Source organism: Salvia hispanica, chromosome 1, assembly GCF_029641045.1.
Source record: "Salvia hispanica isolate PSC_SH4W2 chromosome 1, Shi_PSC_v1, whole genome shotgun sequence".
Taxonomy (NCBI): domain Eukaryota; kingdom Viridiplantae; phylum Streptophyta; class Magnoliopsida; order Lamiales; family Lamiaceae; genus Salvia; species Salvia hispanica.
The window spans coordinates 18,695,161-18,715,400 of record NC_142692.1 but is presented as its reverse complement, the minus strand read 5'-3'; the positions used below and the strand labels follow the sequence as shown (position 1 = coordinate 18,715,400).

Here is a 20,240-nt window from a genome sequence, read left to right as displayed (position 1 = left end):
CTCTCTTACTTTTTCTCTATATTTTTCCTATTTTATCTGGGGTTTTTTCAACTCTATTATTTTACTAATTTTTCATTAAAGCACATATTGTCCAAATGAGATTATTTTAAATCAGTCAGAGGGGTATCGGTTAAGGCTGAAAGGAGGCTAAGGTGACGCCGACTGCTGCAGAGGAGCCACGGAAGAAGATGATGGAGGTGATGCTCCGCAAGCTGGGGGAAGCCACTGTGGTGCAGAGAGGACTGCTGGAGCTCCAAATAGAGAAAATGACAAAGGCCATCACCTTCATGGAGAGGACGATTGTATTGGCCAAGAAGAATTTCCAGCTAGCCCTACAGTATGCAACCTCCGGGTTTAGGGCCTGTGACTGAGAACCCTTGTTATGCCAGCAACCAGTGAACCAGCAAGGACCCCGTCAAGGAAGAGAAAGGAAGTTACCGCCACCACCACCACCAGTAAAATAGCCAGGGAAGATGAAGAGGAGTCAACCCCATCGGCTCTTAAGAAGGTCAAGGTTGAGCGCACCAAAAACCTGGCCCAGATGTCTAGCTCCCAAGGGAGCCGGAAGCAGAATTAAAACCCAATTGACCGAGTAAATTTTAATTCGCTGTTTTATTTATTCATAAGTCTTGTGTTAGATAGTTTTTTTATATGCATGCGTGTTTGTTTTATATCTTTGTTATGTATGATATCTCCCACTTAGCCCACTGCGTAGTCTAAGTGTAAGAAGTTTTTATGTATAGCGTGTGTTTTTATTGCTGTCTTTTTGTTGGATATTATCTCACTTAGGTCAATGCTTGTTCTAAGTGTGAGTTGTTTGTTTGCACATATGTCTGTTGGTACCTGTTTTGAGATGTATGTAATGATTTTTGTCTTCTTCCACTTAGCTCAATGCTTAGTCTAAGTGTGAGAAGTTTATGTTTATCTGTTGGGCACTAACTACCCTGTTTCCCACTTCATCAAGTGAGCTTGAGGGCAAGCTAAAATGAAGCAGGGAAGGGGGTGGTGTAGTTAGTGTTAATGCATGTTAATTTGTTGAGTCAATTAAGTGTCTGTTGCTAGTTTTTTTAGGATTTTTGTGTTTTTGGTATAAACTGGTAAAATAGAAGGCATGATTGCCTTAGTAATAGTGATTGAAGAAAGGATACATGTTGAGTTATGAGAACCCCTCCTTTAGTAAATTGAAATCAATTTGGAAGAAGTAAGCACGATGGAAAAGTCTTAATTCAAGCCAGTTTGTGAAGCCTCTAAAATGTGAGTTAAAAGCATAGAGTAGAACACTTTCTACTACACTAAGAAAAAAAAGAACGGAGAGGCTAACACTTGATGCTAAGAGGAAAGTGACATATAATAGTGAGGACTAAAGACAATAGGAATAACCACTTGAGCTTAATTCTTTCGAATCTATTTAACCTGCCTCATTGTAAGGGCACACCCCCTAGTAGCCCAACTTGAGCCTACACTGAAATTAACCCTTTTTTGGAACCATGCTTCATGCCATGTGAGTAAGAGGACATAATGGAGCAACTCACCAACTGAGGTAGATGGGATTAGGGCTGGGGAAAAATACCGAAAAAATGATATATCGCTCGTATCGTATTGAAAAATATCAAAAAATTATCGAATTTTCGATATATCGTAATTTTCGATACGATACGATATCGTATCGTAAGTTTTCGATACGATAACGATATGAATTTTCTTATATCGCGATATATCGTTTTATATCGAAAATACGATATATATAAATTTTTTTCGATATATCGATATTTTATTTTCGATATATATCGATATATATCGAAATTTTCGATATATATCGATATTTAACGATATATCGAATTTCGGTACGATATATCGAAATATCGATACGATAACGATATGAAATTTTTTTATATCGAAACTTTTGATACGATAACGATACGAAATTCTTTCATATCGATATTTTCGATACGATACACGATACAACGTTTTCGATACGATATATCGTATCGACCCACCCATAGATGGGATAGAATAAAAAAAATAGCTAAACAAGCAAGAAAAAAATATGTACATTCTTAGCCAGAAAAAAAAAGTAAAAAAAAAAAAAGAAAAGAAAAGAGAAAAAATTTGTTAGAAAAAAAGAGAGATAAGTCTGGAGTAAATTGTAACCTGACCCCGAGAAATAAGGCTAAAATGGCCAGGTGACATCTCCAAGTTTTGGGGAATTTTGAATTGTAAATAGGGAGGTTGTTCCAATTTTGTCCCTAAGTTCACATGTCCTTTATTTGTTTGCCTAAACTTTTTGAACTTAGGACCCCTAGGATTCTTACCTATACATAATATAACCCCCTAACCCCATTACAACCAAAGGAAAGACCTAAAGGAACTAGTTTGTGTCAGTAGAACTCAAAGCATTAGTGGTATGCCAAAAGAATGGGAGAATGGTCCTAACAATTCTGGTGAGGATTGAGTGACCGAGTGAATCTAACAAGTGGTAAGAATAAAAGCTATCTTGACAAACGGACAAACTGATTAGATAGAAAAAAGGGAGGGGGAGAAATATGAGACTGTAAACGATTGAATTGATCTTAAGCTTGTGAGAACGGTGGCCAAAAAGTTAAACCGGTTTTATACATATATGTGGTAATGTGTTTTCTGTCATTTATGAGTTTTTATTCTTGTTTTTGTTTGAGTCAAGTTGAGTCAGTTTAGGTTTAGTATTTTTGTCTTTTAGTGTCGGTCAAATAGGAACCTTGCACTGAAACTTGACCTATTTCATTTTCTTGTTCTTTCATACTTGAGGACAAGCATGACTTAAGTGTGAGCAGCTTGATAAGGCTCGTTTCAGGCGTCGGTTCTGCTGTGAATCTCTATACTTTCTGGGAACTAATGTATGATTTTGAGTTCAGGTGTACAGGAAACCTGCCAGGTCCAGAGTACTATATGCAGTGACCAGGCAGACGCAAAATCAAGAAGAAATGGAGTGAATTGCAAATGTTGGCAAACTGATCAAGGAGAATCAAGAAAGGAGCAGTAGGAGACAAAGGATCACATTCTAAGGATCCTTTTGCAAGGGCACAACTGACATTTGCAAGATGGGTTACCCTAGGGATCAGAGCCTCACGCCTTCCTATATGAAGGGATGGGAAGTGAAGAAGTGAGAGAGCTCTATTTTCAGCTGAAGTCTCCCGAGCTCACATTTTCTCCAATTTCTTAGTTAGTTTCTGCAAAGGGGTGGTTCTCTAGCTATGGTGGTGTTATTTCAATCGTTTTACCTATGCCCCACCATCCTACGAGGGCGAAGAAACAATCCTAATTTCCTGCCTAGTTTAATTTCGTGTTTTGGAACATCTGTTAACATTTTGGATATTTCGTAGTGTCTTCTTGTGAACTGTAAACATTTTCCTTTGGATATTTTAAATCACGAATGCTTTCGTTTGTGTTTCGCTTTATGGAGCTATTTACATCTTGTTGGATGCTTTTCGCAATTGGTAGTTTAGGAAGCCGAGATCTAGTTTGTCTACGTTCCATTATGTAGATTTGAGTTCGATTGTGTTTGATTTTGGTAAATCCACGTTACATTGATTAAATCTGGAGTCTTTTGTCTTAAATCTACATGGTTATGGGTTGAATCTGTATTTATGAAGTTCCTGCTTGGTCAGTTAGATTAGATCTGTAGTTTAAAGCTTTAATTTTCATGTTTAAATGTTTTCCGAAATGTGCTTTGTTACGATAATGTTTAAGTTTCTGTCTATGCTCTGTTTCGAGTCCGTCACATGAAGAAGATGAAGTTGTTACCCAACTTTATACTTTTCAGCGGTTTCTACAGAAATTGTTAGTTGAGAGTTTTGGTCCCGATTTCGCTTTTACCTTTTGTCTGGCTATTTCAAGAAAGTTCCAGTAGGGGGTTCTCTCTCAGTTTAACAAAGTTGATCAGTCAAGAGTGCTAGTAGTGTAGTTTCAGTTCGTTAATCTAGTTGATCATTTAGATAAGTTCTTAGTCAGTCAAGTAGGATAAAACTTAACCCACTCGTAAAGCGTGACAACAACCATCCTTAAAATGTCAACAACAAATGTTGAAACACCTCATCTCTATGAGATTTGACCTTTACTTCCCTTTACTCGTTAATAGTATTGTGGGTTAAGGCTTTGAAGGTTCCTCGTTCTCGGTTCGCACACCAGACGACACGTAGATAGACTTGTAGGAGTCGTCTGGATCAGTTAGACTTCTGCCACTTGAATGTCATGTTGAAGCGAGTATGCTGGCTCAATTGGTCGACCTCTCTTGATCAGTCTGCGATAACTTCTCTCAATTACATCGCGTGCAATTCAAGAATCACGAACTTGGACACATTCAATCTCTTTTCTCATTTGTTACAGTCTCTTCTTCAATCTGCATTCTCCTCAAAATCTAATATTATAATCGCTATGTTGTCGCCGATTAAAATCTGTTTGTCTCTTTGTTTTCTCGATTCATGGGCTCTTCACCAAATTAAATTAGGTGTCATATCTTTGTTTCTTGGAGTTTTCTCATCTCTTGAGTTTCTTTCTCATGATTTTTTGTGTTATCGGAACATTGTTGGATTGTGTTTCTGAAAGTATATAAGTTCGATTGTGCAGCGTACTCTTGGATTGAAGGCCTTATTAAGCTTTAGAGATCCTAATTAAAGGGATTGGAAAGTTGGAGTTCAATACTTGCATGACTATGTGCGACGGTTTGTTTTTCGTTGGTCATCTCCGACCATTTGTACCAAACTCAAACCTATTTTTTAGTATGCGTCACACCAAAAAGTAATTTTACTCCAACCATTTACTTCAACTCAAACACAAACCAATATTCTATATATTCACCTACTTTTTATACTCGTTTAATTATACCTACATAATTATATAAATTACTCATTATCTATAAAATTATTATTAATATATTTATGTACTCCCGTCGTCCCATAAAAATATGTGTCCTTTTCATTTTCGTCCTTACTACAAAAATATGGGCATTTCCATTTATGGAAAGGATCTCAATTTATTACCCCTATACATCAAGTTATTTACAACTGATACCACTATTAAAATACCAATAATAATGTGGGTCACACTATTCAATAAGACTACTTTAACTACCATTTTCATCATTTATCCTACTTTACCAATTATGCACTAATTCTCATATTATATCAAACGAACATATTTTTATGAGACGGAAAGAGTATAAAATAGTACAATTCAAGACTCAGAGAGTTAAACATATATGGAAGCATTCCATTACTACCAACCCAAAGAAATATTCCAATGAAGAATTTAACAAGTACTCCCTCCGTCCCATATAATTTGGGACACTTTGACCTGACACGAGTTTTAAGAAATCTAATGGAAAGTGGGTTGAAAAAGTTGGTGGAATGTGGGTCCTACTTTTAAAGTATTAGTTTTATAATAAAATGTGAGTAAGAATGAAATAGTGGAATATGAGGTCCACTATCAAAAATGGTAAGTGAAATAAGACAAATTATGTGGGACGGCCCAAAATGGAATACTGGATCGAATTATCTGGGACGGAGGGAGTCCTTGTTGCACATCGTGAGAAGGAAACATCTTTTTCGTATTATAGTCATGCATATTCACATCAATTGTAAAATAAAGGACAAGTTTGCACTATTTCAAAATTTTTGAAGTAGATACCCAAAATTGGTGGTGTTCCATAGAAAACACCAAAAATATGTTTGGGTTTGATGCATGATTAAGGAAGATTTTTACACCAAAAATGGTTTTTTGTTATGATTGATTAGGCTTCAATTGCAGTTTCTCTTAATCTGTTAATCTCTAAATTAACCCTTTCTCGCCAATTACTTCCAAATTTCACAGCTCGATATCTTATTTTCATATGGGTGAAAAATACTAGCTAGGATATGACTCGGTTTAACTCCAATTCGTCAAACCATACATTAATTATCTTGTTTTTTGAAAAAGGAATAAATAACTCTTTTCATTGGGGAGCTTTTCTAATGTATGGATTTGAATGTCTTCGTTATATTAATGTGTGTGGAAGTTAACATGTCGTTGCCATTGCCACATATAATAATAATAATAATATAAAAAAAGGGTGTCTGGTTTGAAAGCTTGAGACGATAGAATGAATATATGTGATTGAATTAAGCATCTTATTACAACAGAGAACATCATGGCAAAAATTGAAAACATAAATTTTGTATGAAAGAAATGTAACTTAAGTAATTCCATTATGCTTATCAATCCTTCTTAGCAAAGAGTCCTCCAAGGCCGCCAAACCCACCATCCTTCTTCTTGGCGGGCGGCACAACCACCGAGTTCTTGCGGCCGCTGCTGGTGGTGGTGCCGCTGCTCTTCCCGTCCTCCACCTTCTTCAAGATTGGATCAGTCTCATAGAACTGATCCTCCTTCGTCAAGCTGCCGAGGATAAAGTCTAAAATGCCCTTCTCTTCACTGCCTCCACCTGAGGATTTTGCTGCTGTTGCTGCACTTCTTACTCTTCTTTGAGGTCTGACTAATAATACTGTGGGAGAAACGAACATGTTCAAACAAGCCATGATTCTTTCTTTGCTTTTTAGGGAGTGAGTTTTGCTTTGCTTTGCTAAAATGATGTGAATATATGAGTATGCAAGAATAACTACTTGTCTTGTTTCAGCCACAAGCTCTCCACAAGTGTCTTATCTTCATTCAATCATTCTCTTTTTATTTGATTCTCTAGTATGTAAGGCTACGGCGCATTCGACTGTATCATATTCGGTCCACATATTGAAAGTACGCAATATCTTAGTCTCACATTTTTACAAAAGAAAAATATCATTAAAATATGACAAAAATTGTAGTAGTAGTGTTTAACAATTTTATTGTAATACACACATCTTCCTCACATCACTGTTTTTTCATATTTCTCTCCCATCTTTTCTTTCAAATGCAGAGCTCTACACTATTGCTACACCTTAGAAACTACAAACCATACCACAACATTTGGAAAATTGATTTCTTTCAAATGCAGAGCTCTACACTCTTGCTACACCTTAGAAACTACAAACCATACCACAACATTTGGAAAATTGATTTCTTTCAAATGCAGAGCTCTACACTCTTGCTACACCTTAGAAACTACAAACCATACCACAACATTTGGAAAATTGATTTCTTTCAAATGCAGAGCTCTACACTCTTGCTACACCTTAGAAACTACAAACCATACCACAACATTTGGAAAATTGATTTCTTTCAAATGCAGAGCTCTACACTCTTGCTACACCTTAGAAACTACAAACCATACCACAACATTTGGAAAATTGATTTCTTTCAAATGCAGAGCTCTACACTCTTGCTACACCTTAGAAACTACAAACCATACCACAACATTTGGAAAATTGACCTCATTTATCCATTCCTGATAAGTAGTACTAGTAGTAGTAGTATGCGAAACACCGTAAGCAAATATTTAAATCAAATAATCTAAAAGGCTTGGACATGTTGTGATACAATACAGCATTTCAAGGACAGCTTGATCGTTTGAGTAGAAACTAATAAAGCAATAGTAATACTACTATATAAAATGAAGGTTTAAGCAGTTAAAGGGCGTGCCTGCAGGGATCCATTGCGATTCAACTGCTTGATGGTGCCGACAGTGCCAAAGCCGCTCAGGTGCTCCTCGTCCCATGCCCATCTTGAATCTTCCACGAAAAAAACACATGCTTATATAACAAATAATCTGGAATTGGCCTCAACACAACCTCGGCTAATTTTACTTGTAGATTAGGCACCCATCTGTGAATCCAAAACTGAACTTTGGTGCCTGTTCCGAGTGCCCACCTCACATTTTTCCACATGTCTGGCCAAGTGCTACTCACAAGCCGCCAAATTGGAGTTCAAACATTGGAAGCTATTGAATCAAATCCCAACCGATGATAGATTTTGTATTTAGAACAAAGAATTTTTCACCATAAAGCATCATTGTTGTGATAGAGCCCCCAACAAAGCTTCGTACCAAAAGCTTTATTCACTAAGTGTAACTTGGGTAGCCCACTTTTGGTTGAATAACCTTGTCCCAAGCAACTTTGCTCATTCGATTATGATCTTCCTTCACCTTCTCCATGTCATTACACATTCCCATCGACAACTTTGTTGCCTGCTTTGCATAAAGAGGCATAGTACTTAATACTGACTGCGTTGACATATGAGTGGCACTCCAATTTGCAATCTTCCCTTTCATATTCTCTAGAACATAAGCATAGGTAACCTTGTTCGCTCGCTTATGCAAGATAGGAAGTCCCAAATAGTGGCCTGAATTATGAACTTCTCGCATTCCATGCAGGTCTTTCAAACTTCTTTTGGTTGCACTTGAAACCTTTTCGGAGAAGAAAGGAGTAGTCTTTGTTATACTAACTTTCATCCCCAAACAACTGCAAAAATCTTTCAACACATTTCTTTGTTACTATCTCCGTCTCATAGTAGGAGTCCTATTTGAATTGAGCACAGTGAGTTGAATAAATTTGTGAAATATGAGTCACACTTATATATATTAATTTTATAATACAATGTGAGTGGAATAAGTTGGTCGAATGTTGACCGTACTTACCATTAATGGTAAAGGTAAAATAAGACTCTTATTAAGGGACGAACAGAAATAGCAAAACATGAGTAGTATATTCCAACACGACCTGAACGAGATATTTTTGGCAAAAACTTATTCTACGTGGCAACCATAATATGTTTTAGGAGTAATATTTTAAAACACTTTTAAAGTTCAACGCAAGTAAGATAAAAAGACACGTTGAAACCTATATTGATTTAATCGTGTCAAGTAGGATTTTATGTTTTACTAGTGGTTAACCCACGTGCGATGCACGGCGGAATATTTTTTCCCTTATACGCTTTTGAAAAATATGTTTAAAACAATCCTTCATATCTCTCTACTAAAAATAATGAATCACACTTTTAACAAAATAATTATATTCGAGAATCAGGAACTGCGTGTTTCGAGTTAAGGATGTTATTACAATTTTTCCTTCTCTAAGAATTGTTAGAAATATTGGAATAAAATTCTCGAACCATAACACGCGGTACTCTAACTATTGCAATCAAAGGAAAAAAAAATGAAAATTATAAAATAAACCGAACTATAAGTCTTGTGGGGAAAAATCCTCTTTCCGCAAGACAAATTACATCATGGTTAATGCTCATGGATTGACGTATTATTCCTAGAGATGAAACAACTTCCCCCTAACGTATATAACATCGATCTCAAACCCGATAGACACCGATGAACTTGATGGGGCTCCAAAATCATGCAATACAATATTACTAAAATGTACAATAAAATGTTGAGAGCTTGAGAGTGAATGAAGAGTGCTTTTGTTGGTAAGTAATTCATCCACAACTCTATGCCTTAGCCTTTTATAGGCACAAAATTGGGACATGAGAGACCATGAAATTAAAAATCATAAATTATAAAATTAACACAATAGAGGTTACAAAATTTGTTTAATTCTCATTATCTTATTTAATATTTGTGATAGCCAATTATTGATTGTAATATAAATAAATATTCATAATAATTATTTATAAATATTTAAATTTATTCCAAAATTCTTAAATATTTAAAATAAGGCCAAAACTTGTATTTTATATATTTTGATAGGTATTATTAAAAATGTTTTGTAACGTCCTTTTCATCAAGTCTCTATATATATTTGATCACTTGATGGAGAAAATAAAAAAAAATGTTTTTTTATTATAAACATAGATATACATTCATATTATAATAATTTCACTTATTCTAATTAATGGATAACGGTTTCAATAATTATTGAGAAAAATCGGTTACATCATGTTTTATTGTATAATTGTATCACAAATTCATTCCACAACTTACACAAATTTTAAAATAAGGACAAAATTTATAAATATTTCAAAATAAGGCTAAAACTCGTCTTTTATATATGTATAGATTTGTAATAATATGTGGCTTTTTTTTGTTATTATAAATATTTCGACTATTTTTATAAACCTTTTTAGTATATTAAATAATTTTATTTGTTAATCTACGATTATCATTTTATTAGTTACATTTTAATTATAAAGAAAAATAAAATTAAACCAATGAATCAAAACAATAATTAACAAATTTTCTAAATAAGTAGTATTATTTGACTTTCTCTTTACTGTAATTAGTTGCTACTATTTGTCTATTACTTTGATTTTCTCCTTCTCACTTTAATTTATTGATATTTGTAAATTGTAAGTGAAATTACGAGGAGTGTTTTCTTTACTTTGGGATGAATGTATTAGAAGTTAAATAAATAAATGAATTTCATTAACGAAGGCACACTCAAAAGATGAACTTATAAGTACTCCACATATATTTTTAGTTCCGTCCTTGGGAATGAGGAAGAGGATGAACTTATAAGTACTCCATATATATTTGGGCTATTTAATATCTTTTGCATTCCTTTTTTTAAATGGGTGTAGGCAGGTGGAAATAATTATCAAGAATTCAATACGGATTCTTTTTGTTTGTGCTAAAGGAATAGATATTAAGTGAGCGAAAATAAGGTAAGGAAGAGATAATAAAGAAAGAAAGATCTAGATATTGTTTTTTTCAAAAAAAAAAAAAAATCAAATTCAAAATAGAAAATTGATCACTTATAATAGAATGAATGAGAAAATATTCACTAGTCCTTCCACACCACATGGCATTATGAGTTGGTGTGTCCAACAAACCTATATCCAATTAGACCATCACTATTTAGGAAAAATAGCTTAATAGAGGTATTTATATATGGAAATTATCTAACTGTATTTCGACTAATAATGCATATTTCCATTATCATGTATGTGGAAAAAAAATAGAATATTAAAAGTGTGTGTGGTAGCTAAGTTCACTTAGATGATTGCATATATTAAGATTATCTTATGTGAATGTTAATTTTCATATAAATAGATAAATAATATCCAAATGTCAATTTAAATGTATGGATTAATAAGTTGATAATCTTTCATTAAATTTAAAATCAACTAATCTACTAACTTTTATGTTTAAAACAATATAAAATGAATAATCTTTGATTTTAATCTTCTTAGTTTAAAAATTTCTTGATTTTTGACATGCTACCAGGGAAAATAAATTAATTAATATGCTAATAAAACTTTAAATTATGATCATGCATTTTATTTGTGTAGATTTTCAGTTTAATTTATAGTTATATACATAATTAAATAAAAAAGAAAACTATAACCATAAAATTTCAAATAATAATAACAAAGTGCACACTGTATAACTATATTTTTTTTACGCCAAAAATGAAGAGTAGACATAAAATTATTATTGTTATATTATGCATATATATTATATGGGAGGTGAAAAAAAACATGTGATAATTTCCATATATAAATACTACTTGTAACCGCCTGGATTTCTAGGGTATAATAAATACGGCGACTCCTATTAAAGCGGACTTAAAAGCAATAAGGACATAGGCTAGGGTTTCATTTAAAGAGATTTGACTAAGGTATTAAACAAACTATCAAAGCAATAAGTCAATGGTTTAATCAATAAAATCAATGAAGAATAGATATCATAAATTATAATCAAAAGTCAAGGGTTTGACATAAATCCAATAAAACACAATATGTCTCAAAATCCTAAACCAAAGGAATAAGTTCAAATCAACCAAAAGATAATAAGTTCCATAATCCAGCGGAAGCAACCAAGAGAAAGTGAAGCCATGTATGAAGACACAACTACATTCGAAGTTTCAACACATCCTTTTATCCAATTAAATTTTCTCAACACCACCAACCGCCCGTCGCCGCTCAACCTGCACATAGGGAAAACACATGCAGGGCTGAGTATTTTAAACATACTCAGTGAACTCATGCCAAACCGTTTTAATAGTTATGCCACCCTTACCATAGTGAACTCGAGTTTTTGCATTTATTTAAAGAATATCATCGAGTATCACAAAATAATTTCATGGACTGGCCAGTCAAACAATACCTCCCATTTTCTCATCAATCAACAATTTCATGGTGCGACGAAAGTGTGGCCACACTTCGCCCACGAGACCGGCCGACTAGCAAGGACGGCTCCCGATCTCCCGTATACACTAGCCTGATAGGGTTTGCGGCCCTACTCAAACCCGAATTCGTTTATATAGCCCTATAGCCTAATGGAGCGCACTCGCAAACTAGGCATCAGGCACACACAATATCCAAAACAATCACAGGCATGGCATAACAGTTTAATCCACCCTTATTTCTCCACTTTCATAAATTTGCAACATAAAAGAGTTTAAGAATAAAGCCCACCTCGATTCCTTAGATCACAAGTATGTTCTTCTTCTTGCTATCACTTCGTGAGCGTGAGTTAACACCTTTAATTTATATGTATCACAAGTAAGTCTCAACCATTTGCTCAAATTCATGCATGTTCCTAACGTTTCCCTTTTCCCATCGATTAGTTTCATATTATCACTCAACAATCAAAGTATGATTACCATATCACTTTCTATTCGCGTCACAACAACTCCAGATCTATCATCAAATCGTGTCACGCATGAGTGTTTCACAACACATGTCACACGCACATACACAACACACGTGCACGCACACCGAGGCATGCCTACACACACACGGTTTCACACACACACACACACATGCATCCCAAATCATCAATTGTTTCCCCTTTCACTCATTCTAAATGCATGAGGACACAAGAACACCGATTAATCGGTAGATGAAGAAAGGTTAATATAGAAAATACCTTTTTCGATAGAACGAACGGTAGAAACAAAGTAATAGCCTTGATTCTTCAAAGATTCTTGAATTTCAACTTCAATTCTTCTCCAAAAGATGAAGAAATAATGGAGAAAAGTATAAGAAAACTTTGAGAGAGTGGGGAGAGAGGAGTGGTGTGATTTTGGAGAGTGGGGGGCGATTTTTTTGTGATCTAGGGTTAGGTTTTGCCTCTTATTTATAGAGTGCAAGATATAATCCCATAATTAAATAAATAAAAGATTTGGAAGAGATATGAGAGAGATTGGCGTTAATATGGGTGAGAAATAAGGGGGTTTCGAATTTTAGGCTATTTAATTAGCCTATGATTTAATTAAGATATTTCACGGAGCAGAATAAAAATAATAATCCTCTCCAAATAATATGAATGTGGCGTGATTTATTGATTCATCCACAAAGAATCAATTTCAAATATTATTTAAAATAAGATATGGCAAGATCTCCTTAGATATGGTAGGATATGCTAGGATATTTGAATTTATTTATGGAAGAGAATAAACAAGAGATCAAATAATATAATAAAATAATCCCTTCTCCCATAAATAGGAGATTTTCGAAAATCTCCTTGAAATAATCATAGGGGCCGAAAATTTCATGGAATAAATAAGGAATAATCGGACTTTGGATTTAATTTAAATAATTATCCCAAGCAATAATTAAATCCAAGAAAAATAGGATTTCTTTCCAATAAATAGGAGGGTCGAAAATTCCATGTGAATAAATAACGCTCCTATTTAATTCTCACTCATCCCTTAGGAAAATAATTCACCACAATATTATTTCACCCCGTATCAAAGTATTCATATGTTCGCATCACAAAATCCACCATTCAAATTTCACCGCCACGTCACATTTTCAACGACTTTGACCATTCCACGGCCACGTCATATTTTCCACAATATTGACTATTCAATAGTCACGTCATATATTCAACAAGTTTGACTATTCAACTCAAACTCAACTCCATATCGCAACTAGGTCACAAGAAATCATTCAATAAATTACTCATAATTAAATCCACATATTTTATAGCATTAAAAGCATTTAATGCAAAAAGTTTCACATCTCAAAATTTAGGGTTCGAAAAAGTGGGATGTTACACTACTACTATTATGCAATTTTCCATAAAAAGTGCTTGTCTAATTGGAGGTGATTTTCCATTTGTCAAGAAATGATTAGTTGGACACACCAACTCATAGTGCCATGTGGTATGGAAGGACTAGTGAATATTTTCTTGGAATGGAGAGGGTATATTATTTGAAATTAATAGTACTATGAAAATTTTTGAGTCGCGCCTTCGTCTTCAAGACTCCGACTCTCTGTTTTCCTGAATCCTTCAAGCTCTCCTTTGATCAAGTTCCTTCTTCATTTTGATTCTCTTCTCCTCTCTTTTACTTCTTTCGACCATTCTTCACTTGTGGATTTCTCTTCTGTGGAGGCGCTGTCATGGGTTCTGAAGTGACAATTTCAATCATCTCCTCGACTGCATCGGGTCCGAGTACCCTTCGCTCGCCAACTTCATCCCAGTAGAGCGGTGATCTACACTTTCTTCCATATAATGCTTCATACGGCGCCATGCTGATCGTTGCTTGGAAGTTGTTATTGTAAGCGAATTCGATCAGCGGTAGTGCGGTCTCCCAACTTCCGCCTCGGTCGAGCCCCGACTCTCAACATATCCTCGAGTGTTTGTATCGTCCTCTCGGATTGCCCATCGGACTGCGGGTGAAACGTCGTGCTAAAGTTCAATCGTGTTCCAAGCTCGCGCTGTAGACTAATCCAAAATTTTGAAGTGAACTTCGGGTCACGATCAGACGTAATCGTCACTGGGACTCCATGCAATCGCACGATTTCTTTTATGTAGATACGAGCTAGTCTGTCCGATCCATGAGTTATAGGAATCGGTATGAAGTGCGCACATTTGGTAAGTCGGTCTACAATCACCCAAATGGCGGTGTTTCCTTTGAGGGTCTTTGGTAAGGCCTTCACAAAATCCATGGTGATGTGCTCCCACTTCCACTGTGGTATTTCCAACGGTTGTAATTTTCCGTACGATCGTTGATGTAAGGCCTTCACTTGTTGGCAGGCTAAGCAACGCTCCACAAATGCCGCGATATCCCTCTTCATGCCATTCCACCAAAATGACTTCTTCAAGTCTTGGTACATCTTTGTACTTCCAGGGTGAGCAGTGTATGGAGTCTCATGAGCTTCACTAATGATCTCATTCTTGAGTCCCTCGTCGTTTGGCATGCATAGTCTTCCTTCAAAGATGAGGGCATTGTCGGACTCCTCACTAAAATTTCCCGATTTGCCAGTTCTCACTTCCATTCGAATCTCTTCGAGTTTTGCATCCATCCGTTGTGCTTTGACGATTCTCGTTTTCAGATCTGGTTCAACCACCAAGGTGGCAATTCGTCCTTCCACTGTTTTGGGTGCCCTTACTACTTCCAATCGCAATTTACTAAACTCTCGTATCAAACTTTCCTCTTCCGTCAGAAAAGTACCTATTTGCGAATGGTCTTTACAGCTCAAGGCATCTGCCACAACATTTGCTTTGCCGGGGTGGTAATTGATGCCACAATCGTAGTCCTTCACTAGTTCGAGTCATCTTCACTAGTCCTTCTGCTCGAAAAAATATTTCAAGCTCTTGTGGTCCGTAAAGATTTCGCATTGAACTCCGTAGAGATGATGCCTCCAAATCTTTAGGGCATGTACTACTGCTGCTTACTCCAAATCGCGGGTTGGGTAATTCAACTCGTGTGGTCTCAATTGTCGTGACGCGTAGGCGATCACTTTGTTGTTTTGCATCAACACGCATCCTAGTCTAACCTTCGAAGCGTCGGTGTAGACTACGTAGTTTACTCCAGTTTCTGGCACAGCTAACACTGGTGTGGTGGTCAATTTCTCCTTTAAGAGTTGAAAGCTCGCTTCACACTCTGGAGTCCAATTCACCTTGATTCCTTTCTTAAGTTGTTGGGTCATTGGTCTCGCTATCTTGGAGAACTCTTCTATAAACCTTCGGTTGTGTCCTGTCAAGCCTAGGAAACTCCGAATCTCGCTTGGCGTCAATGGTGACTTCCATTGTTGCACGGCTTCAACTTTGGCGGGGTCCACTCTGATTCTTTCTGCCGATACAATGTGTCCAAGAAAATTCACTTCTTTCAGCCAAAACTCACACTTGCTGAATTTGACGTATAACTTTTCGGTCCTCCAAGTCTCTAAAGCGATTCATAGATGCTCATCGTGCTCCTTCTCGTTCTTCGAGTAGACTAGAACGTCATCGATGAATACCAAGACGAATTTATCCAAGTACGGGTGGAAAACCCGGTTCATCAAGTCCATGAATACTGCTGGGGCATTCGTTAGACCGAACGGCATCACAACGAACTCGTAGTGTCCATATCTTGTGCGAAATGTAGTCTTTGGTACGTCCTCCCTTCGAACTCTTAGTTGGTGATATCCGGACCTCAAGTCATTTTTGAAAACACGCCGGCTCCTCGAAGTTGATCGAACAAGTCATCTATCCTCGGCAGTGGGTACTTGTTCTTAAGGGTCAATTTGTTCAACTCTCTATAGTCGATACACATTCTCATCGACCCATCCTTCTTCTTCACGAAAACTACTAGTGCGCCCCACGGCAAGACACTAGGCCTAACAAAACCAAGGTCCATGAGCTCCTGGAGTTGTATCTTGAGTTCCTCCAACTCCTTAGGCGCCATTCGATACGGTGCTTTGGACATGGGTGCGGCCCCCGGCTCGAGATCGATGGTGAACTCCAATTGTCGATCTGGCGGCGGTCCAGGTAACACTTTGGGAAAAACGTCTGGATATTCCCGCTCAACAGCGACGTCTTCCACTTTTCTTTCATCATTCTCATTGCCGTGAAGATAGACGAGATAGGTTGGTCGCCCCTTTCTCATCATTTCGGTAGCTTGCAGTGCAGAGATTATCGTGGTTCGTCTGTTCATCGAGATTCCATGATACACGATGGGTTCTTTTCCCGGAGCTTGTAGGGATATTTGCCTCTCCTTACAACGAATCGTCGCGAAATTCACGGCCAACCAGTCCATTCCTAGGATTACGTCAGTATCTCTCATCGCCATAATTTGCAGGTCGTGAGCCACTAACTTAAGTTCTCCTAGTACAATTTCTAAGTCTGAGCACGTTCGAGAGATTTCTACTGTCCCACCCACATGATACGAATCCGGGTAGCGCTAAACCAAGGAAAGTGAAGAGAAGAGGTGACAAAGAGCCAAGCCGCAACTGGGGTCAGATTCGAGAAAGGATTCGCCTATCCATATGATATCCAAATGCTTTTCAAAAACCACCATTGTCTTCTCCATCGAAAGAGCTTCGCGTGAGTACCTTGCACGCCTCAATCGGAGCTCGGATGAGAAAGTTATGGTCGTTTTACAAAAACTGCGCAGTCCAACAAGCAAAACGCCCGACGACAGTGAAAACGCCCGGGCAAGGCCCCAAAACGCCCGGCCGAGCGTTTTATGTCCGAGAAGACTTCAAAAAGGCGGGATTTTGAATTATTTTGAGTGACTTTTCATATTCCAACCCTAGTTTGAGTGACTTTTCATTTCCCAATCTCCCACATCTATAAATAGGGCCTTATGTATCTTTTGTAATAGATTAGAGATTAGAGTTGAGTTTAGAAAAAGAGTGTCTCCTTTGTGAGAGACCCTCCCCATGTTGGGTGAGATGAATGTTTGGAAAAATCCATGGCCGGGCTATGGTTACTTTGTGGTTAGCCCGGGGTTAGCCACTTGGTAAATTCACAACTAGCACCATGTAGCTAGTGGCGGAGCTTGAGTGAGAGTATACCCTAGGGGCGGAGCTCGAAAGAGTATACCTCTAGTGGTGGAGCTCGAACGAAAGTATACCCTAGTGTCGTGTAGTTAGCATTTGATAACATTATGTTGCCGGCATTCTCCGAAATGGTATTTAGTGCACACAATGCACTGCGGCGCCCTGGATCGATAGTCTCTTCTCGGGCTGGACGTATGTTGTCCTCCTCCGTGTTGGGACCGATGTTGACTTCCTTGGTACCGTTTCCCATCGTAGGAAGTCCTAGAAACCTCCCACTTCCTCTTCTCCTGGGAGTGATGCGATGGAGGTAAAGACGACGTAGTGTTCTCCTTGGCCCTCTCTCTAGGCATCGCTGCTTCAATATCCAAAGCGAGTGCTAACGCTTCGGCGTAGGGAAGTCTCCCTCTACTTGCCAACGACATTCTTATCCCGTGCCTTAGTCCCTCACGGAACTTGTCAGACAGCTTCTCGTCGATATCGACATGGTCAGGTGCATATCGTGTCATGCTATTGAGCGCGAGATCGTACTCGGTCACCGTCATGCGTCCTTGAGTCAGATTGTAGAACTCGGATGCCTTTGCCTTTCGGTAGCTCTTTGGTACGTACTTGTTGTAGATCTCTGTCTTAAATGCTTCCCACGTCATCCCTTCCACTTGGTTTCGCGGCAGGGTCTTCACTCTGGTATCCCACCAAAAGTCGGTTGTTTCAGTTAGTTGGTGGGTAACACAACTCATTCGTTCCCTATCATTGCATCCCAAAATTGCGAAAATGCGCTCTATCGCCCGGATCCATGATTCGGCCTTGGCCGGTTCTCCGACTCCGTCAAACATAGGTGGTTTCTGTTCCAAGAACCGCTTCACTATTTCCCGATTGGCCGGGGGTGGGGGAGGCGGAGGCGGCGGAATTGGTTGCGATACACTATCCTCGCTCGTGGGCTGAGGTGTCGGTTGACGGTTATTGCGTCTCGGCGGCATTCTGATTTATCAATACACGGATTATTCTCAAAATTCTAGCAACAGTCACGTGGTATAACAAGGTTCATGGGACAATTGTTTTGGAGTATATGGCCAAGCACAAGATATCAAAAGTTCGTCACATAGATGGATTGCACAAGTAGTGTCAAAGCATTATTATCACAAAAAAAAAAAAAAATCGGTTGCGCCATAGGGTATCAAAAAGGATCATTGGTCCTTATCAACAAGGTAATTTGTAATCAAGAGGCAATTATACAATTAAAGTGGCAAGTATAGGGCGCAATAAGGTATTCAAAGATAGTGGTGCGATAATATGATGGCGTGATAACATAGTGATAGATAATTTTCACAATGGCATGGGAAAAACAATATGGAAATTCATTGCATCATAAGGTAGTGAGGACGGAAATAAAATAAAAAAATTCTCCCCATAGCATATCAATCAAAACGTTGCCTCAATGAGGTCTTAGTATCAACGAAATTTTAAAAGAGCAAAAGTAGAAAGGTACGGCAAAAGTTTAGCAAAACAATCAAAATATGGGGGAAGCAAAACAACGTTCTCCACGACTATCACTCCTAGTCAATATCGTTCATATCCTCCTCGGGGTCCTCATCCTCATCAACATTTCTCATGTCCAAATCATGTCCTTCCTCGTAAGGTTCCTCATCCTCGCTTGATCCACCAACGTGAGGGGGCGGAGGGGTTATCGCACGCATGTCCTCCACATTTCCATGTATGACCAACGGGTTAGACGTACGAGTCCTAAGCCTTGGTTTAGTAGGAACACGATCAACATGCGGCTCCTTATCACGACGATATCTCCATCGACGGGCCTGACTCGGCGGATACTTGTGTGGTGGGGGACTAAGCGGCGGTCTGATAAGGCTAATTTCATGCATCGGTAATGTGCGAAAAATGTTATAATTTGCTGGGACTAACACGTTTCCTAAGCCAGGTGTGTGAAGATAATCGCTAGATCAAGGAAGTACAGAAGGAGAAGGTCTAGCGAAGGAAAGGAACGAAGTGAGCAAGATTTAAAAGAAAAGATGGCGTGACGGAGGAGTCAAAAGCTGAGGGCAACAAAGTCTTATCTATACCTCGCTGGCCCCACTCCAACGCCTATATATAGAAGAGCATGCAACGCAATGGATATACCTTTTTTTCCACTCTTCTTAGCTCACACACATTGCACACACTTGGAAATGAGAAATCTGGGGTAGTCGGGTTCGGAAGGTTACGTTCTTTAGAAATTTCGTGGTTGGCAACACCGTCCGAGTGTGGACGAAGAAACAATTCCCTTTAATTTCAGTTGTTTGCTCGTTTTTACTGTCGAACTTCACTCTTGGGAGTCGACCTGGTTTTGACAATACTTATTGTCTTTCTGTTTGTTGATCTGCGTTTAGCAGTTAAATTTCAAGTCGATTTGCATAGATCTCTCCGCTTTTAGTTTATTTCTACAAATATTATGTCAATCTCTGTTTTTTATTTTGATGTTGAGGTGGTTGACATGAGAATTTGGTGATAGATCCGTGGTTTAATGACTGTTTGGAGTTTTTTTTGTTCGCATCTGAAGTGATGAAGAGTTTCTGTTGGTTGGAGTTCGTGTTGGACGCTTGGATCCGGAGTAGATTTAGCATCTGAAATTGGATTTGACGTATGGA

General features: G+C 37.8%; 1 protein-coding gene across 1 annotated transcript; it reads right to left on the bottom strand.

Annotated features, from left to right (window-relative positions):
* Positions 1–6,105: 6,105 nt before the first annotated feature.
* Positions 6,106–6,667, bottom strand: LOC125220137 (uncharacterized). The gene has a single exon (XM_048122274.2). The coding sequence runs from the start codon at positions 6,543–6,545 to the stop codon at positions 6,228–6,230; it is 318 nt and encodes a 105-aa protein (XP_047978231.1). The 5' UTR covers positions 6,546–6,667; the 3' UTR covers positions 6,106–6,227.
* Positions 6,668–20,240: the final 13,573 nt, after the last annotated feature.